Below are 23,221 nucleotides of genomic sequence, written 5' to 3'. Positions count from 1 at the left end.
TTCTAGGTGTGGCATGCTTAGCTAAGAACACGGGGCTATCCCCATAATCTACCTGAGGGAAATGCCTCTTCCTTGGAGTTGCTGTGACTCTCTGTTCTACAGGAGTTGTAGACACTTTGACAGGAATTGTCTCCTTAGTTAGCTGGTCTGGCCTCCTGTGTGACTATGCCTTCCATAGTCCTTCTGTGCCCTCTAACACCTTACATGGGGAAGAACAGAGCGAAGGCGGCTAACAAAGGAACAATCAATCATTCTGTCACCTTATTGGTCCATTACATCTTTAGGCTCTCTGTCATTCATGATAATCAAATACAGAATGTTATGTTTACATTAAGGATTTGACTGTTTGGAAATTAATTTTAAAGTGTCATAAAGCATCAATATAGAAGTATATTTATGTCTGAATTATTTGAGTTTGTAAATCTTCCTGGGTATCATTTTATGAAGAAACTGACTAATAGATTTTAATTTTTTCTGTGTTTTTTTATTTTTTAATCCCCTTTCTTACTGGAGAACATTTTCTTTCAGATGCATTTTATTCTTATCTACTAACTGATTTTCAATAATATGAAATTTCAGCTCAACTGTGTGCTTATTTTTTTTTTATCACTAGTGTTATCATTACAACAGTCCTGTACCTCTCAGATGCACTCCGAAAGAACTTCTTAAATGAGAATTTTGATTATAAGGTCAGTATCCAGTTCATGACTCCCTGGCTTAGGCTGTAAGATCTGCACTGTGTTTTCAGAGAGGTACTTCATTTGTGTTTAGGAGAACATTAGTTCTAACTGTGTGTCATGTTAGAGTGCTTTCTTTTATATTTGCAAACATGTTAGACTTTCTGTAATGCTTATCAGCCCTATGACAATCACTGTGCTTAGGAGATTGTCTTCAATACCTGTTACCATAAATTCTAATTATTGTACTTTTTGTGTGGTTCCAGTGTAGAATAAAGAGGATTTAATACAGGTTTTTAAGTCATTTTAAAGTCTTATTTTAGAGTTTATAAAGAAACAAATTGCAAAATTAACACTTTCCTAGCTTTGAATTTTTGGAATGTATTCATAAAAACTATGAAACCTTAGTATGATTCTTTCAGACAGGGATCTTGATCCCTCAGTAATTTGAGTGGTGATATTCCTGCATGTCCACTGTTCTAGATTACCTACACACACACACACACACACACACACACACACACACACACACACACACACACACACACGGCCTTTTTTTTTTTTTTAAACAGCAAATGACAGTGTGTAGACCAAAGTGCCTACTGTGGCTTCGTTTCTCAACATTGGTTCTGTTTTATTATCTTTGTTTCCTGTTTGTTTTTTAAATAACATGTTTAACATTAAACATTTAGTAAAAACTCATTGACAACTAGAAAATACAGAAAGCGCAAATGCAATAAAAATGTGAAGTGCTCTTGCCTGGCATGCATGAAGTAAACCTGGGATTGATCAAATAAACATAAAAACCAAAACATCTAAAGAACAGTAGAAGCTTGACTATGGGAAGTCAATACATTATATCCAGGACACAGGGTGACATGTCATCGTAGCTTTTCAAACACCTTTGTCTTCCCATTGTTATTCACTATTTGAAAAGAAAAAAAAAAAACTACATTTTCAGCCATCTGATTCTTGGTATTTATTTTCTTTCACCACTTTCTCCTTGTAAATTTTCCTTTAAATGTACATTCGAACAAAATTAAAATTGCCATGTGTCTATATTTCCTCAAATATTAGTGGAGGGAGCTAGAGAGATTGCTATTGTTAAGAGTGCTTGCCGCTCTTAACCAAGTTTAATTCCCAGCACCCCTGTCAGGTGGCCTTTAACTCCAGTGCCATGGTTATTCAACACTCCTTTTAAAATGTTTTTAGTGGGTTTTTTCCCTTTGGGGGTTTCTTTCATTTCCCTGTTTTATTTGTGAGAGCTCTATACATATGACAGATATCCTTTGTCCTATTTCTTATAGTTAGTTAGCTTTCATTTGACATGACATCACTGAAGACAGTTTTATTCCATATGTCCTACATGGCTTTTGCTGTTTATTTCTGGAAATTTTATTCTAATGTCTTTCTGATTCTTTATTTGGCATAGGAAAATTTATGATTCAAAATTTGTCTGGGTAGGGAATTTTAAAATACAATGTGAATTTAAAGCAATTAGCATTTCCAGAGATACAAATGCAGTTTTTAAAAGTTTTTCATCAAAAGAAGCTCCAAAAATCAATCCACACAGGAATAAAGTATCCAAGGCTATGTGGAGACGCTCAGAGTTATCTGTAAAATGAAGTGTCTATCCTTTAGCTACACCAGAGAGCTCATTCCTCCAGGGCTCCAACTTTAAGGACTATCTAAAGAGAGAGTATTTCTTTAATGTCATTACTTCATTGTAGAAAATGTCAATTGTGTATTACATAACAGCAGCAACAGTGGCATAATGACTGCACACAGACCATGCATTCATAGCCAGCAGGGACTGGAACAGAGTCTACTCCAGCTTCACTCCCATTCTTTTCCTGCTTCTGAAGCAAATGTCAGATATTGCAGCAACTCATATGTGATGATTCTCTACCACAATAATATTTAAATATCGTGTTCTTCTTTTAGATCTGGGATTCCTACTTTTACCTTGCTGTCATTTTTATAAATCAGTTATGTCTGCAACTGGAGATGTTCACACCTTCCAAAAAGAAGAAGGTGCTAGAAAAGTAAGTACCAATGAGGGAAGCATGACCTTCAAAAGATGTTTAGTTCCGATCACTCATGGATCAGAATGCCCATAGCTGGAACTGACAAGGAGTGAAGCAATCGTTAGAGCAGGGTTTTCAGGGAAATTCAGCATTTTTTAACTTATTAATACTTTTCCTTGGTGGGTTTTCAGGATTCGAAATTATCGAAACCAAAAGTTATGATTTTATGTGATTATCTTATTTAGGGTCTCCAAGATATATTCATCAAATGTCTATTATTCAAATATCTTGCCCTTAATTCAGAAGGATACATTGTATACTAAAGAAACACAAGTACTTTGTTCTGGAAATTACATCCGTTTTATTTTATTTTTTTTTATTACAGGTATGGTGATATGCGGGTCACCATGGGTTGTGAAATTTTTAGCATGTGGCAAAACCTAGGTAAGTGATGGAAAGTGAAGTCCCCTCCATGGTACTGCTTATCTCCTGAGTTCTACGTATACATAGAAGAGCGGTTCACCCATGACAGCATGTAAAAGCAAATATGTAAATCAATAGAGATTTTCAGCACTTGTGGGTGAAATTCCCTCTCACACACAAAATGCTGTCTCCAGAAACTGACACTGTGGCACTGAGCAAGGTTAAGTCTTTACAATTGTGTCTAGTTGAAGAACATCACAGTGCCTTTGTGTCTCTCCTTATTAATGAAAAGTTCTGAGTTCTGGCATCACAATGTTAAACTCCTTGAACATTCTCTAGTGATGAACTAACTCTTTAGAACTTGGAACTATAACAACACAAAACTTTTAGAACTCTGAAAGGAACTATGACTCATCATAAATTTGGATTAAAGTTTGTGAAAGACTACCCTAACCATCGTCATCTAAAACTCCTTACCTACATTGACCTGCATCATAAGGAGTCTCACTAAAGGCCTTTGAAAGCATCCACAGTTGCGAAGAGATCCAATTGTGTTAATCCTCCATGGTGCCGAAAGCATACTCTCCCAGCAAACTGATGGCATAGATCTGCCTGCACAAAAAGAATAGTATTTGGGGAATAAACTGTTCTAAATTTCATTGGCATAGGATCTCTTTCTAGAGATATATAACATTTAATTTGGCATATTACTTTTGAAAGATTTTTGTATCATTAACTGTTACTGCATTTAAATCCTTTGCAATTTATTCAAGTGATTGACATTTGACTGTGTAATGATCTGGGAGTTCCTTCTTTTTTGACTTCATCGAAGCACAACTTAGAAATAGCAGCATTTTCTTGTCCAAAATGATTTTTGCCCAGAATTCATATGTCCCTCAAATGTGCACTGCAATTTGGAGAATTGTTATTCATAAATGCTTGCTGTGGTATCAGAAAAATAAAATGAGTTAGCATCTGAAAAATAAGACCCAATGATGAAAGGCCAGCTAGAATAAATCATGATCTGTCTCTACATCCAGCTGAAAAACAGCACGAAATGTCAGCTGGAGAGTCGTCATTTTAGTGTCCATGCTTGGCTGAGTCAGTCTTGTTTTCACTAAAGCCCTTCTGCTGAGCTTTGTGGCATCTTGGCTGCACGTGGCATTAACTTAGCATTGCATTTCCTACTGAGTGCTGTACTGATATGCTTTCCCAAGCATAGTGGCTGGTAGGGTACTTCCCAGAACCTATTTGGAAATCACATCAGATGTAGTTGGGTTACTAGAGTAGTGGGCAGCGTGGTTTCCTCTGAACATTGCTGTGTACATGACTTCACCCATCTATTTAGGCTCAGGTGTCTTAGTCTCCTTAATAAGACAAGTGTATTTCATCAGCTGCTCTGTTTTAATCTTTATGACAAAGCAAAAGTAGTTCTCCCTCTCCCAGGTGGATGTTGAATTACTTCTGTTTTCTTCAGAAATTGAGAAATCTTAGGAAATCTATACAGTACATACATCCCATAATGACATTCATTAGAACAATGGGATTGAAAGTAGAATTCCAAGTAGTGTCTGCCTTACCTGGAACCTTGTAAGAAATGCAAATTCTCTGTCTCCCCTAAAGACCCTGAAATTTCTGGGCCGGAGGATAGCAAGCTGAGTTTTCCAGATGTGTCTTAAAAACTTGACCAAAGACAGAAAAATGCTGCTTTAAGCAGGTCTCCTTCCTTTGCTGTCCCAGCCCTGAAGAAGACTGTCTCTACCATATTCTAGGTCTGTTATAGGAAGCAGTCATTGTTCTCAACACACAAATCCCCATTGTGATGTATGTAGCTCAAGTATGGAATGGAAATTTTCACGTCATCCATTCTTTTCTATATCATTTTCCTACAGGGAAGTCTTGACTTTTTACCAAAACATTGCATGAATGCTAAAGGTGTTTCCATTTTGCTGGGAGACTGAGGGGGTTTTGATTTCAAGGGCACCTGTAACTTTGTGATCAAGCTGCTTTAACATAAACCTAATATTGCAGATCCAGTCGTTATATTCCTAGTTGTATGTGTGAGCAATATTTCAACTTTAGAAAAGCTTAAATTTCATGTCTAACAAATACCTGGCAGAAATAACTTCCAGGAGAACACGTTTTAGCACTGATTTCAGAGGATGCCCTCCAGCACTGGCTAGAGTCACTATTTCAGAACTAAGGTGAGAGAGAACATCTTACTGCTCACCTCGTGGAAGCCACAGAAAAGAGGGTATGCCTGAGCTACCCTACCCTTCTCCCTGCAACCCTCTCCATCGCATAATAATGGGGATTTGTATGTTGAGAATAATGAATATGTCCTAACAGAGCTAGATTATGCTAGAGATAGTCTTCTGGAAGAGGACAGCAAAGGAGGGAGACCAAGCTAATTAACACAGGGATGTCTTTGACCTAAGGGATGATGCTGCTCACTCCCACAACAGTTTTCACTGTTAGTTATTGCTAGAAAAAGATGTTCCCAGAGGTGTGCTTTATCAGTCATGCCTTAGGCATCTCTCAGTTTAATCCAGATAACAATCAAGATGAATCACCACATTCTTATTTGGGTTTTGGTTTGGCTCTGCTTTGTGTGTGCATGTGTGCGTGCATGCGTGTGTTTAGGAAAGTCTCACTCTGTAACTCAGGCTGCCCTGGGATCACAATTGTCCCACCTCAGCAGCCTGAGTGTTTCGATTATAGGTAAGTGTCACCATGTCCTCCTTCCTGGTACAGGACAGACAAGTAGACATTCAGTTGTGTGTTTATAAAATACAATTTATAGTATTAAGTGTGCTTTTTAGTAGCATTTACATAGACAATGTTGAAGCTTTTTCTTGGTTAACTATGTAGATATTTGGGTACTTTAGTGTATATTAAGGCCACAATGAATTCAGATTTCTCTTCTTTTAGCCTTTCTGTTCTGGAATGTTTGAGCAAGCAGGGACATAAAGGGGTCACTATCACCTTACTTAGAGCAACTAAATGGCTTTGCCAATTTCTGCTTCAGCTCCAGGAATGGGGGAGTCTGACTGGGAACAAGGGAATAAACCAGGCTTTGTTGTCTGTGGACCCAGCAAGCAAACAAGGCACAGAAAGCGGTGGTTCCCCCAAAGCAGGATCAGGCTCTGACACTGGAGTTGGGGCTGCTGTCTCTGATACTTGTGGCCCATTCACTGCAGTGTCCTTATGACTTAATTAAAATCTAATATATATTTGTAGGTATTTCTAATTGTGGTAAAATACTTGTAAAATTTGCAGCCTTAATTATTTCTCAGTGTTGAATAATAAGTATGTTCACATTATCAGTCAACCTTAACCTCCACTGTCTTGGAAAACTGAGGGAGGGGAAGGAAGGAAGTGGGAGGAGGCAAAAAAAATTTGTTTGAAAAGTACATTAATCAAAACTAACTCTTTTTAGGCTAGTAAAAAACATAACCATTAAGCAAAAACTTCCATCACCCACTCAACCTCTGGTGTCAACTATGTGAGTTTCCTACAGTCACTACAACACACGCACACGAAGATAGTTCAGCCTTTGTCTTCCTGCCACTGACTTGCTGCTTTTAGGAGAATGACCTTGAGTGTCATGTGTAGGAATCAGAGCTTCCTTCCCTCTGGAGGCTCAGTAACATTCTGCTATTGCTGGTGTGCTACATTGTCCTTCTCCAGACCTCTGTCTGTAGATAGGTGGACTGCTCCCACCTTGAGCTATTACTAGTTATGCTTCTGTGAACATGGCGTCCAGGGGCCTCTTGAGGGCCTGCGTTTTCTTTTTCTCATGGGTATGTAACATGAGCTTTCTTGGCCTAGTTAGGACCAGCCACCCTACATATACACAGAAGAACATTCCCCATTGTGGGTAGATCTCAGAAGTGAAATTGCCAGATCTTGTCCTAATTGTGTTTTTCATTTTTGAGGAGCTGACATACTGTTTACATAGTTTTGTCCTGTTTCGTATCACCATCAACAGAGCACAAAGGTTCCAATTCCTACCATCTAATGGGTGTGCAGTGACATCCCTTTGTGGTTTTGATAACTTAATTTTGAAGAATAAGGACCAACTGGTGATAAGCGATCACCTATTCCTAAATGTGTTATTCCTCAATATTTTTGTTTCCTAAATGAAAGCAATAAAATGTTATTCTGTCAACAGAGGAGGAAAGTTATAAATTACCATCCAAATTTTGTTCACTTACATATGCCCTTGGAAGAATACGATGGTCTGTGAGGTTATCCTTGCCAGCTGGCTGCATGTGTGACCTTCATTTTGCTGCAAAGTTTTCACTTTCTATTTTTAGGTGACTTCATATTCTTACTAAACATAGTGTGCTCTATGTTCCACATTTGCAAACAAAGCATCCAATAACCACTGTAGACCAATCAATACTTACCTAGCTGGCTGCTCCCTATACATAAGTATAAAACTCCTGCAGCCCAAGTATCAGGTATCCCAGATACCTCAAAATGAGACCATGTGGCTGACAGCGAGGTGTAGGACATAAACAAACCCTCCCGTTTACAGGAATCATTTAAGTGAAGTAAAATCATTGCTGCTATGCATGTCTTCAAATTTTCCTTTGCTGATTCTGCAGGGATTGGGTTTTTTCAGTGTTTGGGGACATGACTGAGTTTGCACATGCCATAGTGTGTTTTCAGCAATAAAGGTACCCTGACACCTTCCTGTATAGTCAAGACCTAAGTGTGGCTGCTTTCTAAGGAAAGATACAGCTATAGAATGTAGTCTGTGGACCTTGCTTGAATTGTAGCCAAAATGGAAGCTATAAATGCATGCTTCAGGATCACAGGGAAGTTTGAATGTTGGTTGTATTTGTAATGAATTTAAGAAAGTAATGTTTGAATGTGTTACCATAATAAAGGCAAGTGTCATGTCCACTAATGATGCTGTCTTCTTAGTACAGTAGAAGAATGATATATCTCTGGCTTGCTTTAAAATCCTCTAGAGAAAAAATGTTACACAGGATCTTAGAAAACAAGTTAGTGATGATTCCAGTTGTGATGGAAGCTGAACAATATTGATGTGAGGTTTGATGGAAGATGGACAATGCTCATGTGAGGTTTGATGGAAGATGGACAGTGCTCACGTGAGGTTTGATGGAAGATGGACAGTGCTCACATGAGGTTTGACTTACTTGTCTCTGTCTTATGAGTACATTGAAATTTTTAAAAAAGAAGAAAGTTAGGTTATAAAATATCCATAAACAGTAGATATAGTTCTAAAGGAGATTCAAAAATGCCCAATCAAATAGTGATAAATCTGTAAGTGTATACGAGGGAAGATCTCCACTATGGAGGTCAATGAATGGCAGACTCATGGAAGATTAAAACTGAAGTTTGCAGAATGTACAAGGGTAAGATAACTTAATACCTATCCAATATCTGAACTGAATAAATAAGAGACACAAAGACAAGGAAACTATACAAATAGCCTTGTGTTCAAAGATACGGTTTTAGGCCAGAGCTTGTAGCTCAGTTGGCACAATGTTTGCTTAGCATCTACAGGCCCTGTCTTTAATTCCTAGCAATACAACAAGATAAATTAACAAATAAATACATTGTTTTAAAACCTGAAGAAAAAAAACACAATGACATTGACACCACAGTGGCTCTCAGTCTTCTTCTGACAACTCACCATGAGAGAAAACTATCTTGATAGGCTGAAATTTGAGCTTATGTTGTATTCCTTCTGTATTACTCCCCTTACCCCAAACACTCAGAAGTTATGCATCGATTTGATGTCTACATAGTATGAAGGTAGCCCAGGGCTTTATTAGAATCACTCAGACAGTAAGATGGCTTTTGTGTGATAGCTTTGAGTAGCTGGACCTTGTGCCCTGCAGCCTGGTCCTGAGGCAGGATCTTGGTCAGGCATAATACATGAAACATCAGGGCTCTCCAGCTCCCTAGCCATGCACACATGGGAGTCTCCTTCATTTCCTCAGTTTTCTCTCTTGCCAGGACACCTTGAATAAACAGTGAATTTCGACTTTTACAGATGACAGTAAGAATGCTTGAGTCGGATTCTGCTTTCTGCCTTGACAGAAATAACCAAGAAAAAGAATTGCAAACTCTAGCTGCTAGCTATCTGCCAGGAATGTGCATCTCAGAAGAGTAGAGAAGAAAAAGGAAAAACAGTACAGGCATTTCTATCCTGTTTTAGAGGAAAATATACAAATTTACATCAATAGGGAAGTTTCTCTTGAGATATTCTTGCTGTGTTGAGGAAAACAAAACAGTCTTTTGGGAAAGACAATGAATTATCTGGGTCAGAAATACAGGTAGGAATATCAGAAGAAGTTGCAAGTCCCTTCCTTATGCATTATGGGTATGGATAAGATTTAAAGATACCATGGGAGGTGGCTCAGCAAGACACCTGCCACCAAGCCTGAGAGCCTGAGTCCAATGACCTGGAATAAAATGGTGGAAGTGAGAACAGACTCTTGAGCATTGTCATTTGACCTCCATGTATGGTGTGCACAAACACATCAACTAATTAATTTAACAACAAAATAAAGATGGTGAAAAATAGATACCATTGATAAAATCTCAGTGAGACAAGATGGGGCTGTGTTGTGACTTTAGTGATTTAAAAAAATGGGACTTTCATAAGGACAGGAGCCTACGAATTGTTTCCAGGACTGAGTTTCTATTCTCAAAATACCTTTTAAAAGTACTTCATTGATTTTTTTTAGATTTATTCATTTCATTTGTGTGTATGTATGTTTTGTCTGCATGTATATATGTGTTTCACGTGTGTGCCTGGTGCTCTAGGCTTCAGAAGGAGGCATCAGACACCCAGGAGCTGGAGTTATGGATGCTGTGAGCCATCGCATGTGTGCTGGGAATTGAGCACACATCTTTTATAAGAACGAGTCTCATATCTGCTGCACCATCTCTCCAGGCCCTGGCTAAGCCGTTTAATTGACACTGAAGCTAAGCTCAAGGCAGAAGCAACATGACTGCCAGTTATGATGAGGGGTCAACTCTCATACCATGTGAGACCCATGTGGGGCTCCTGATCCCCAAGAAAGGGCCTAGCAAATACCCCAGGATTCTTTGTGTTGACAGTAGAGATCTTGAGGATCTCTGTCCTGTAGGGCCCTCCAGACACATGAAAGGGTAAGGGCATCTAGTCATAGTTGAGGCAGGTATTAGAGAAGCCTCAAAAACACATTATTACTACTGTTAGAAAAGTCTATGATATGAAGCCTTCTAAGTATCCGCAAGATAGTACATAGTTCAAACCAGTGGCCTCTGTCTAGGAAGCCACCAAGATAAGTGGAAATCCTGACACAATTCAAGATACTACTGTCTTGTCTCCTATTGTGATTCCAGTCTCTAGTGGGCAGGCAAGATACTGCTCATGAGCTATTTGGGGGGAGCAAACATTCACACTCTAGCTGGTACATCAGAAATCTACAGGTTGTGTTTGGCAAAGTAAAGCCCAAACTCCCAGATTAATCTTTTATGCAAAAATTCATGGCCTCTTGTATAGCTAGGAGGCCTGCTGGTAGACCTGGCTTTAGGCATGGGTTTTTTAGAGAGAAAATCCAGGCTCACAATGTCTTAGCTATCCTTCACTCTGAGTGCTAACCTTAGTTTCAGAAGGATTGTCTCCATTCAGTAGTAAAATGGTTTCTGAAGAAACCATATTTCCTTTTTAAAGGCCCTTCTAGAAAAGTCTTGAATGGCTCAGAGATGGAGCTGGTATTGGACAAGACAAACATTATATTTGCTTGCCCTGAAGCCAGAATAGAAGGTTGTTATAGCTAACTGTGTGGAATGACAAATGAAGAACACTTCCAGAAGATAGGATGCTGGCCAGAGAGCAAGCGCGTGTGAGTACTCTCAGTGAAAAGAAAAACTGTTGCTTGTTCCTCTCTGCAAAGTCTTGAAGTTGAGTTTAGTGAGTCTTGTCTTTGGTTTTGCCTTGCCCTCGGGCTCCTTCAAGTGGATAAGCTGGCAATCCTTTCGTCCTCAAGTTTTCTTTCTACCCTCTGAGTCATAGCTTCGTTTACCTTCATATTACTCTTCTGCCAAGCCAAAAAGCCTGTGTTGGCCCATCCATAGGACAGCTACTTCCAACCAGAACCAGCCTGATGGGCGGGTCCAAATGCTAGCCGCCGTGAGCACTAGTTAAGTGGTTTGGGGTAAGTTGTTTAAGGTCCCAAAACTGTTGTTTCCTCTCTGGAGGTGGCAGTTCCTACTGCCTCGAGTTGTCATGGCGAATTAATAGAGTTATGCCTGGAAAGCAGCCAGAGCCTGCCTGCCACCGAGCAAGCGCTTGCAAGTGTTGGCTTGAAATTACTAGTGAGTCACCACATTTGGTACTCTTGTCCCTCTCTTCTTCCAACACCTCCACTTCTCTGGCAGTTCACATATCCCAACAATCACTTTAGCTGGTGCCTCCTCTTGTCCAATACTTCTGTATTCAAGATCTTCCCTCCACCTGCAATGTTTCTTTACCAAAATTCACTAGATAACATCAGTCCCTGTTTATCGATCACAATTCTGCAAGTTCCCTGAGCCCTAAATCTGACTTTTAGGAATGGGTAATGTATTATGCACATGAGAATGTCTCAAAGGGGCTTCAAGCAGAAGTCATTATCCTTCCTCCATCTAAAACTAGTTTCTGCTCCTGCTCCAAGTTGGTCTCATTTAGTAATAGATCTTTCTCTCACTCATGCTTTACATTTAGGCCAGGAGAATGTCCCTCAAATCTGGCCTCCTGTCCCTGTTACCAGGGCTGGTGCTTTGAGACTAAAGTCTACTATAACCTAACTGTCATCAGTTTTCCCAATATAACACATCTTTCCCATGCCCCCAAAGGGATGTTTCTGCAAAATCAATCAATAATAAGCACCTTCACACACAGCTAAAAAGTCATACCCCCTTTCCCATCCAACATGGTACATACCCAGGCCACTATTGCTAACTTCTTCCTGACCTCTGCCACACTTCCAGAGACGGCATCCTGCCCATGCCGTTTCCAGGAGTCCCTTCTGTTCATATGGTAGGCCAGCTGCTGCTCATTCCCCAGTCCAGTGAAATAACCTGTCTGAAGCAGTATCTCTTTTAGACCACCAACCAGCTCCCAAATCATGACACGGAGATTTATTGTTAGTTATGAGTGCCAGGCTTAGCTTAGCTTGTTTCTAGCTAGCTTTTCTAACTTGATTTAACCCATTTCTCTTCCTCTACATTTTAACTCGGGGCTTTTTACCTTCCTTTCCTTGATTCTGTATGTCTTACTTTCCTAATTTCTCCCTGGCTGGCCCCTGTCTTCTCTCTCTCCTCCCCTCCAGCCTAGATTCCTCATCCTATTTTATCTCTCTGCTCACCAGCCCTGCCTATCCTTTCTCTGCCTAGCTATTGGCCACTCAGTTCTTTATTAAACCAATCAGGGGCCTTAGGCAGGCAAAGGTGAAAGAGCAACACATCTTTGCATCATTAAACAAATGCAACATACGCAAATGTAACACATCTTTCCATGGTTAAACTAATATCCCACAGCATGAACAAATATAACACATCTCTATATAATTAAATGAATATTCCATAACACCTGTCCAAGCAGCTTTCCCCAGTTTCCCTGGGTCAAATGAGCTGTATCATCCTTGGCGGTCCTTGATACTAGATGAGCATCTCTACAGTAGCCTCAGTGTCTGTTATGTTTTATGTCTGCAAGCAATGAATTGTTCAAAGTATACAGGCATTCCTATTTATTGAGCCCCTGAATAAAATATATTAATGGCTGAACATAATATAAAACAAATATAAAATATATATCCATACCAAAAGAAAGTACTTTCTATTGTCTTATTACTCCCCAAATTTCCAGGCTCTCAAGTAAACTCATAATTTGTTACCTGCCAAAACATATTCTGGAAAGAGATACTCATTTCAACTTTTCTCTCCTTTTTTGCTTATAATCACATAATGAATTGAAAACTCAGAGCTCTGATTTTACTGAGATAGTGTCTTATCCAGGAAAGTTGAGGCCTAAAGGGTTTTATGGACTCTGTGGATCACAGTGTACATAGGAAAGATATTGAACATCTCTGTTCTCTCATGGGAGTATCATGGAAAAGTCTACAGCTTATATTAACGTAGATTAAGGTGTTCAGCTCCATAATGAAAGTGCTCATGGTCTAAGCATGTGAAAGAATCAGAACCCTGCAATAGCACAAATCAGAAAACATTCCTGTGATTTTTGCCTAAAGAGGAAACTGATGTCTTTCATGAAGCCAGCTACCTTCAGCCTGACAGCCTGAACTTGTTCTAGACACTCGGGGGGCGGAGGGGAGTACCTCAGCATCATGGGCTTTTGACTATGATACTGAAAAAGAATGTGTCATTCATGGCATGTAGTTCTTTTTTTTTAATATCAATAGGAACTTCCCTGTGAAATTTAATAGACTAATGGACTTGAAGTCTACCTCATGTAAAAATCCCCTGTGTCTGTACCGCTGCCTGCCTATCTTTGCTCTGAGTCATGGCTCCCACACCTCTTAGTGCTTGGTTGCACACCATTCGGAGTTCAATATTGTTATGTTTTAGTCCTTTTGGAGACTAGTTGAAGGCTTTGAGAGGGTTACATTTAGACTTTTGTTTAGGCTGTGTGTTATATTTTTTTTCTTTAAAATACAAACAGAAGCAAGTTTTCCTTATATAAAAATAATTTGCCGTTTTACCACCCAGAGATAACAGCTGTGATTACCTTAGAGCTATCTTCTGAGTTAGAATGTGTTGTGAGTGTGTGTGTCTGTGTGTCTAAGTGTGTGTGTTGGGGTTGGGGTGTTGCTTACCTCTCTTTCTATGTATCTCTTGTGCACCTGGTGTCCATAGAGACCAGAAGCAGGCCACAGTCCTCTGGGGCTATAGTTACAGGTTATGAGCCACCGTGTGGCTTCTGGTGCTCCGAGCTACTGAACCATCTCTCCAAACTCTTATGTACTCTTGAGTGAAAGATGCTCCTGTATAGTCTTGCCTTTCCTTTCACCACTTACACTTAATTATGTTGGGAAAGTTCAATTTTGTTCTTCAGCTTCACTTTTAATACAGCATCTAATGTTTTTACAAGAAGGTGCAGTAATAAAATATTATGGTTTCTGTCATCGTAATTGTATGCTATTTCTTATCTGGGGAGATAACTATAGTTGAATATTTTCTGGTAACTGTTTTCAGTAAATTTAAAATAATAATCTTTTTGAAATTTTATTAAGACTAAATATACTGAAACTCAAATATTTTTGCTTAATTTAGGAGAACACAAACTTCATTTCATCCCTGCCCTGATTGGCCCCTTCCTAGAAGTGACCTTGATACCCCAGCCAGATCTCCGGAATGTCATGATTCCTATTTTCCATGATATGATGGACTGGGAGCAGAGGAGGAGTGGCAATTTCAAACAGGTAGGCGGTGACACTTGTCAGAAGTGACAGGGAGTCTCACTTCCCTCCTCAGGTGTCTTCAGATTTCCCCACTTCAACCCTAAGTGGAGCAATAAACACTGGACCCAGGGGACCCAGAACCAGGGGAACCTGTCCTCCCTACACCATGTGGCCTTAGATGCATCTCTCTGGCTCCCTTCCTGCAGGGAAATCCTGAAAGTCCATTTCATTCCTTTCAGCTAAAAACTTCTTTGACTTACCAGGTCTATATTTAAGAATTTACAGAGGGACGTTTGCTCCCAGCTGGACACGGCTCAGAGGAACCGGAAGGTTAATGGTTCTTTAAGCCATTGAACTCTCAGCGGTCTGCACATTGTGTTTGGTGAATGACTTAGCTTTGAGCATTTGACTCACAGTGTGTTTTATTGCTCTTAGCTTGGAGCATTGAAAATTAATTTGAAGGAGAAAGCAGTGGAAAATCTCACAAAGGAAATTCCAAGGGGATGAACCTATTTTCTCGCTGGCTTAAGTTCTAATAGCACTGGTCCAGTTAGAGGATGATAGACATCCTTATTGCAAAACCAGATCTGTAAAGAATCAGTCGCTTTTGCTGGTCCAGGTCTGTTGGGGGAAATAGGAGAAACATGCATTCACAGAGTGACTGCTCAAACCTGCTTGCCTACAGGGTGTAGCCCTCCTTCATATTCTCCACATGAAGCCATCTTCAAACCTCAGAAAAGTGCTTGCCAACTGTATAACAATTTGATTGCATGCAAAGATCTTTCCTGTTGCCAAAAGTGGGGGCATTTCACTTGTATCCGTATATACATTCATTTTCAAGAAAGCTAATGAGTGAGCGAGCAGCTAGGAACAAACTGTGCTTGGTAGAGGAGCCCACTCCCCCCCCCTTATCTTCATCTCTTGATTGACATTTGGTTTAAAGGAGTAATTGGGCTCAGTCCTTTGACAAAGTTAAATATCCATCCCGAGCCCGAGTTACTTTGACTCTGGGTAAAGGGTTTTTTTTTTTGTCTCTCCTCTTGCCTCATATAGATGAAGGAAAATTGTTCCTTTCCTGATATTCAAGCTATAAAGAATTTACATCCTTGAAAATATAAATGTTTTGACTACAGCTTTTAGGAAATATGTCCTTTCTGTCTCCTGCTGCTTACTGCTGACTTAGAATACTTCTGTGGGTCTACCATCTGTACATGGCTAGGATGAGTTCTCAACTTCAGCAAAGATTTAGTGCAACCTCGAACTGTTTTAGGAAAGAAAACAGATTAAAACACATTAGAGATTCAAATTAATGTATTTGGGCACGCTAGTTTGCTGATGTTCTCAGATATAGTGATGTAAAGAGAAAAGAAATAGGACTTGCCAATTTTTATAGTCCCTAAAAAAGAATTGAAATGTTTAAATTGGGCTGTTAACATTTATGTCGGGATCACAGACAGATAGATGCTGTCTTTGGCAGCAGGGAAAGCTAGCCAGCCAGGAGTATGAAGTCATGCAAACTGCATCTAAATCAGCCCCCTAGACTTCCAAAGGGAGGCTTGCTATTAGCCATGGCTGACAATGTCACTTTCACAAAGTGTCCTGCAGCTCTCCCTGACATAAGAAAATAAAAAATGCATTGCAGTTTGCCTATAAAAATCTTGCATGGGAAGTGAGAGAAAGAGTAATATTTGGATGTGTTTCAGGTGGAGGCCAAGCTAATTGACAAATTGGATAGCCTGATGTCAGAGGGCAAAGGTGATGAAACATACCGTGAGCTCTTCAACAGTATGTGAGTAATGGGTTTCTCTGCAGTTGGTTCTATTTCAGGACATCTGGTGTCAGTCCTGAACCGTTCTGCACCACAGTAGATGAGCACCGCGGAGACAGCTTGGGTCTCATAGGAGAGCTTTGTCTTTGTGGAGTGTGAAATAAAGGATTAATTGCCTAATTCTAGCAAGTGGATCTTATTATGTTGATGACTAGACATGTCTCCTTATTTTAACCTCAGATTAGGACAGGCCATCTGTGATATGTAACAAAGCTCACTCTTTTCACGCTTGATAATTTTAAGGGAAAACAAGACTATTGTTACAAGATAATGATTTTCAATAGCATTATTAGTGAGAGAGAAAGAAAAGGGTGTGATTATAACATTTGTATACAGTGTTTTGTAAAGCATTACCCTGGCTGATTTGCTGTTGGAACAATTAGTTTGTTTCTGATGCTCAGCACCTGCCTTAACCCATTGATGGTGGCCATTTGCTCAGTAATGTTAAATTATTAAATACTTCCTGAATGCTTCTGATTAGGAGGTCACCAAGCAAATCTTTTCTATTAAGTTTGGAGTTTGGGATTTGCAAGGAGAATAGAAAGAAAAGAATGGAGTTCTATGAAGGGCCTTTGAGATTGTCCCAACTATGATCACAGTCACAGGATGGATTGTTTGTATTGTGTATCAACTCACTGTGTCTGAACAGCCAGAGTTGAGGCATGAGAACGTTTTGGGGTTTCCCAGTTGGCATTTCTTCTCTTATGATCTTGTGGCTCTCAGTCATTTTCAAACCTAGTGTTTTTACAAAGTGTTTTTCTTTTAAGGTAGAAAATTAGGTTACTAAGCTTGGGAAATGTTTGCATTTCCTTCAAGAGTGCAAAAAGATACATTTCCGTCATAAAATAGACCTGTGTTTTTATTTATGTCCAACTGTCACCTAAGTGGTACTGATAACCAAATGGAAGATTCAAGTTCATTTTAAGATCGTTAATTAGCAACAGTGGAGATATGAATGTACAGGTTTTAAGAATGCTATCCATGATTGATAGTTTGGGTAGTCTTTAGCTGGCCTGATTCAGAATCATTCTCGAAGTTTCAGGAAAACTATATAGAAAGGGAAATCCAGGAAGGGCTACAGAGGTTTCATATGGTGCTGGTGAATGACAAAATACATTCTAAACCCTGAATACCATTTTCTTTTGATACTGCGATTAAACCAAAACTTTTACTAATTATTCACCAAGCTCTCGTTCATTCTTGTGCACAAAGTGTCTGTCTTTCATGACAGCTGGAGTTTAGCAAGAATTCTGATTAAAACCTCATCCAACATAATAAATTGCCTTTGAGAAAAATGCTTCCATTTCAGTTACTAGTCCTTGGTTAGAACAAAGAGCTAAACACGAGCGCACTCAGTGGAATGAACCCCTTGAGATTTGTGATTAATTATTTATAATGAATTCGTAACATTAATAAATGCATGCTCACTTTCTTTAATGCCTCTTATCTACTTCAGTAAGGGCCCGATAGCTTGCAATTTGGATTGATTTTATATAAATATGACTTTGAACCAGAAGATGTACCTTAGAATCAAAGTAATAATTAAAATATTAAACCTCTATAGTTAGGGGTATTTTAAGGGACCTGATTCATTCAATGGGAATTTTTATTCTTTATTCTTTTGTTGATTTTTAACATATTACTACAATATATAAATAAATAATATAACCAAAATAAATAGAATTTTTTAAAAGCTATGAATATTTTGTCTTTAATGCTTTTATAGTCAGCATACTGGGAGTAAAGCAAATTTAAAGTGACAATTAAATAACATTACTACCTGGTGCCAGAAAGGAAAGTGAAAAACAATAAAATCCTTTTCTTTTTTGCACTAACAATCACAATGAGTTAGTGTAATCACAGTGAGTTGCTACACACATTTATGAATTAGGAAGGCATGCTGTTATGGAACAGATTCTTGTTTGTTCTGAATTTGTATAAAACTTGGTTGAGAAGATGAAAGCCTAGAAGATGCTCACTGCTTCTGTCCAACCCAACAGAACTCCATATTATCCCAAAGACCTTAACCAATGATTGCATATTCCATCAGTGCCTGGAGGTGAGACTAGTTCTATAACACCATGCTTCAGATATTCAAATCTGCTGTTTGGGTTGTTCAAGAAGAGTGTATATTTCAGAACAATCTTCTCAGCCTATCCTTATATGATATAGAAAGACGTTGAAAATCAAACTACCACTGTCCAGCCCCATTTCCTTCATGGTGAGCAAAGTCACTGAATTGCTCTCCATTTGATGGAAGAGTCCCATTGCAAAATCCAGAAAAGCTGTGTGAGAAACTGTCCCTTACGAATGAGACAAGGTTTCTGAATACTCCCAGCATGACTGCAGACCAGGAGACCAGCACAAAAACTCGGGTACAGACCAAGAGAAAACTTCCAGTTTCACCCAAGTTATTTGGAAAGACTCTTTTCTATGCTGATAGCCTCCTTGGGTTGTACCAGGTGAGCTAGAAGGCAGAAGGATTCTCAAATGAATGAGTAAGTCTGGCCAAGGATGCAGATGAACGAGGCTCTAGACATGGTCCTGGCATTTGATCCTGAGTCACTGAAGGGAGCAGGGTGTGCAGAGCAATGCCTCTCCTACAGAATGGTGTAGCTCTGATTTCCAACTACATCAGGAAGCTGCAAACTAATGACAGTCAGAAATAAAGCCTCTGCGTATTTTTAGAATTATTACTTAACCTGAGTTACTTGTTTTTTAGCCTCTATGTATGTGAGGTGTGGGCTGTCACTTGGGGAAATTTCTGTAGTATCCTGCACGATTTTGCAGGATGTGAGACCTTGGTTCAACACCAGTTTGTCACTTGTACTCTAAACAGTTGCTGTTGAGAGGTCATAAGTGAAAATACCTTTAAACAAACTAAGAGGCCTCTCCTGGAGGTTCAGTCAAGCCCCGCACCTTCCATGTGTGGTTGCCCTCTGAACAACCCACTCTTAATCCAGATTACAGTTCAAAATCAGTCAAGAAAACATACTATGTAACAGACATGGGGAAAAGTCAGAACACTGGGAACTTGGTTGACACTAGTAAGAAAAAGAAGTGGGGATGCAAAGAAAATTGGAAGGGAATATAGCCACAGATAAAATAACATTGGCCAAAAAAGTTTCCCCTTTCCTGTTTTTTTTTCAACTAAGTACAGATACAATATACTTACATTGTCCATAAAGAAACACACACACACACACACACACACACACACACACACACACACACACACACAGAGAGAGAGAGAGAGAGAGAGAGAGAGAGAGAGAGAGAGAGTGAGTGAAAGAGAGAGAGAGATACAGAGACAGAGACAGAGAAACTGTTCCTTTTTTAAAAAAATCAAGATGCAAGAGAATAAAGATTTGAAACAAAAAATGCTGATCACTGAAATAAGAGGGTAAGAAGTATGCTGATAGCACCACACTTCTGTTCTTTTGTGTTTGGGGGAAGATCAGTCGGGAAGCCTTTACCAAGTACTGCGTTAATTTGCAGCGAGGAGTGAAAGCAAATCAGGTCCTCATCATGATGACTGTTATTGTTTCTGTTGACATAGTGCCTCTGCTCCAAGGTGTTTAGGATGAGGAAAATGTAGGAGGAGAGATGTGGCACGGGCGTTCGTCATCAATCTGCTGTAACAACCACTTAGAAAATGCTCTGTGATTAATGACAGAGTGAATGAAACCGTTGAGTGAGTGCACAGATAGTACAATATGTATTGAGTGGGCAAATGTTAAGTGAAGGGAGAAAACGCAAAACGTCATACCGTCTGTACAAGGATTTTCCTGTAGCAGTTGCATTGCAGCAAAATTGCTTGGGTGAAGATGCATTCCACTGAGAGGTAGGAAAACATTTTTATGGGACTAAAGCAATCTCTTTACTCTGAAGTAAACTTGCAGGGACTCCTGTGTTTGCTTCTGCGCTGTTATTTAATGTGGCAAGGCACCAGTCTCCGTCAGCATAACAGAAAAGCTAGGGAAAATATGTCTTTGAGTTGTGAGGTGCTTGTGTGTACTTGAAAGCATGATTATGTGCATGTGTTCATATTTTATGACTTGGATAATCTGAAAATCGATTTGCTTTGTCAATGCTTCCTGGATTAGAATTCCACTATTTGGTCCCTACCCTAGGTAAGCCATTGTTTGCAAATTGTGCTACTTGTGAGATGTTGCGGTGGTTGCTAAGGCATTTAAGGTACTGATGAAAGTAAAATGGTTGTCATGGTGACAGATAAAAATAAATGTTGAAAATGCCCTGGGTTCTTTCTTTTCCAGTCTACTAAAGAAAATTGAGCGGGAAACATGGAGGGAAAGTGGCGTTTCATTAATTGCCACTGTCACTCGGCTGATGGAGAGGTTGTTAGATTACAGGTAAGCTGCCTCTTAAGATTCCAAATAGGCTCCATTCTAGTTAAAAGCTCAAACAGCTGAACTATAATTAGCATTCCACTTGAGTTAATCATTCAAAGACTCGCTAATCAGCACTTGGACTTCAAACCAGCTTGTTCAGGGTTTTGAGTCAGGCTTTGGTGTTTGTTTCCTTGTTTGTTTAGTTCTGTTTTTGATAAGTCTTTCAAAGTCTTGTTGAGTTGAAAGAGTTCTCAGAGTCCTTGACCGTCCTCAAAAATAGAAAGAAGGAAAAGAAAAATCTTTGCATATTTAGACTTGCCCACTCAAAAATTGTCAGTGGTCCAAATACTTTAGGGTGACGATCTAGACTTCATGTTTAGAGTGAGGATGGGAATAGAGATTGTACTAACGTGGCATGCTCTTTAAAGGGGGGCTTCCACACTGGTACAGTTCCCGAATACAATTTATTTTTATTTTTATTTTCATTCATCTTGACAGCAGGCTGTCCCAACTCTATGCACGGTGGTTCTGTCTTATTTGAAGAGCACCACTCTCCTTCTCATGGTCTCTGGTCAGACTGACCGCTGCCTTTACACCTCAGATAGATAGATGTAAAAGTCCTTGTCACACAGAGGAAACTCAGCAGACCCTGCAGCTTGGGTCAGTCTCTGCTCCCAGTCCAGTTCGAGACCTTCAGCCCAGTAGCCTTCCCCTGGAATCCACACTCTCTGGTCTCTGGCAGCACCTCACCTATCCCCACAGAAGACACCAAAGTACAAACTATGTTTTCCCCGTGAAAGGAAGTTCTGAGTGTGACTCTCGCTTTCTGTTTTTAGGGACTGCATGAAAATGGGAGAAGTGGATGGTAAAAAGATTGGCTGCACAGTTAGCCTTCTGGTTAGTAACATGGATGGGTTCTCCCTTCCTCCTAACCCTTGCTGTTCTTCGCAGAAATACTAATTTTTGGTGTGATCTTGAATGTGTGCCCCTTTCCAGATTGTTTCTTACCAAAATACAAGAATGTTTTTTTAAAAGAACATAGTGAGCTTTAGGTTGGATGAAGCCCAGAAAAGCAGTCCTCAGGGTGGACCAGTGCAGAATGATGCTCCCTGCTGTGTGTTGCCTGCTAGCGGTGGACAGACCTCAGCGACATCACAGAGGACTGAAGGCACTGTCCTCCCCTGTTGGATTGCTTACTCCACTTAGTCTAGCTACTTTCCTTGGAAAAGCACAATATCCAAATGGAGGTCCCTTTATTTTGAGGTTGACTATTTCCTCTCTGTTTCTCATCCTCACAGAGTTTAGAATAAATAAATGACATTTTAATAGCTATTACTGAACTCTCTCTCCTCTAACTAATGAAAGTTTTCTGTTTAATATACTTAAGTTTCACTCACCAGCCTCTTTGCAGACTGAATTCTTAATCACACTATTGCCAAGAGTTGCATTATAACCAGATGACCGTATAATTTATCATGCAGGGAAAATTTATTTGGAGTAAAATTAAGTATTATATATACATATGAACAACAGTCTTAACCACAATTACTCTGGACCAACCAAAATTTATAAAAACTGTCATATACCTTATTATTAAACAGAATGGTATCTCACCACAAAAGAATAATCATACATTGGACATTAATTTTGGTATTTTATTAAATGGTAAACTAATGCTTTCGATAATTTTCCTTCATCTCATTTGGAATTGAGGAACAACTCCTTCCACTGTAAATGTCATGGTTTCTTTTCCTTATGTTCCTAAGAACACGTGAACTTCAATGTCTGTTCTAAACACTTGTGCTGCTGTTGGCGCCCTTGCCCTGACACCCTGAAGCCTTTGCAGCTGTACTTGGCTTGCACCTTGAGATTTTGTTTTGCTCTTCATTCAGCCCATTGTTTTCTTTTAATTTGGTTTTTCTCATTCCTCTCAGTCCCTTTTCAAATATCTAACTTTCACTTGACTATCTTTCTGTTGCCCCAATTTTTTGCTATATTGCTCTTCTGAGTTCATGACATCTCTTTACCACACCCACCTCTTCCTTCTCATTTTTAATGAATTCTTACATTCTATCTCAATTACCAGCCCCTAAAAATAGTGAGACCTAAGCATGCTCTGAGGGTGCGTCATTGACATTCACACTGATGTACTTATATAATCCCTCCACCTTAGAACCAGCAGTGGCCTGGCCATCAGCCCATCAACTATGCTAGCCATTTACTTCTCCTCGCACAGTCCTTTCTCAGGTTGACACAGCCCTTCGCTCTGGTCAGCCTCCCATTTTCTCACTGCTGTTTGACTATCTTCCATCACAGTCAGGGACCTCTGCCTTTTCCATGTCCTTGCATGTGTGCCACGTGCTCTGTGAGCTTCAGTTTGAATCCTCAGCCCAGGCTATCCCCCCCCCCCCCAGCTCCAGGCACAAAGGCTCATAAACAACCTCAAAAGAAAACATCTTCCTGTTTCCTCAGGACCCCTGTT

The 23,221-nt window shown here is 39.6% G+C and overlaps 1 protein-coding gene across 7 annotated transcripts in view; it reads left to right on the top strand.

Annotated features, from left to right (window-relative positions):
• Window positions 1–23,221, top strand: part of Dock4 (dedicator of cytokinesis 4) — a 392,331-nt gene that overhangs the window by 318,610 nt on the left and 50,500 nt on the right. For all 7 annotated transcript variants that reach the window (XM_027419722.2, XM_027419723.2, XM_027419721.2 and 4 more), the window contains 7 exons: window positions 614–689; window positions 2,622–2,722; window positions 3,090–3,148; window positions 14,432–14,580; window positions 16,263–16,348; window positions 20,665–20,760; window positions 21,576–21,636. In XM_027419722.2, coding sequence (XP_027275523.1) covers window positions 614–689; window positions 2,622–2,722; window positions 3,090–3,148; window positions 14,432–14,580; window positions 16,263–16,348; window positions 20,665–20,760; window positions 21,576–21,636 — 628 coding nt within the window. The remainder of the gene's footprint in view (window positions 1–613; window positions 690–2,621; window positions 2,723–3,089; window positions 3,149–14,431; window positions 14,581–16,262; window positions 16,349–20,664; window positions 20,761–21,575; window positions 21,637–23,221) is intronic.

Source organism: Cricetulus griseus, chromosome 5, assembly GCF_003668045.3.
Source record: "Cricetulus griseus strain 17A/GY chromosome 5, alternate assembly CriGri-PICRH-1.0, whole genome shotgun sequence".
Taxonomy (NCBI): Eukaryota; Metazoa; Chordata; class Mammalia; order Rodentia; family Cricetidae; genus Cricetulus; species Cricetulus griseus.
Note: the sequence above shows the minus strand (reverse complement) of the source record. Positions and strands in the feature narration are given on the sequence as shown.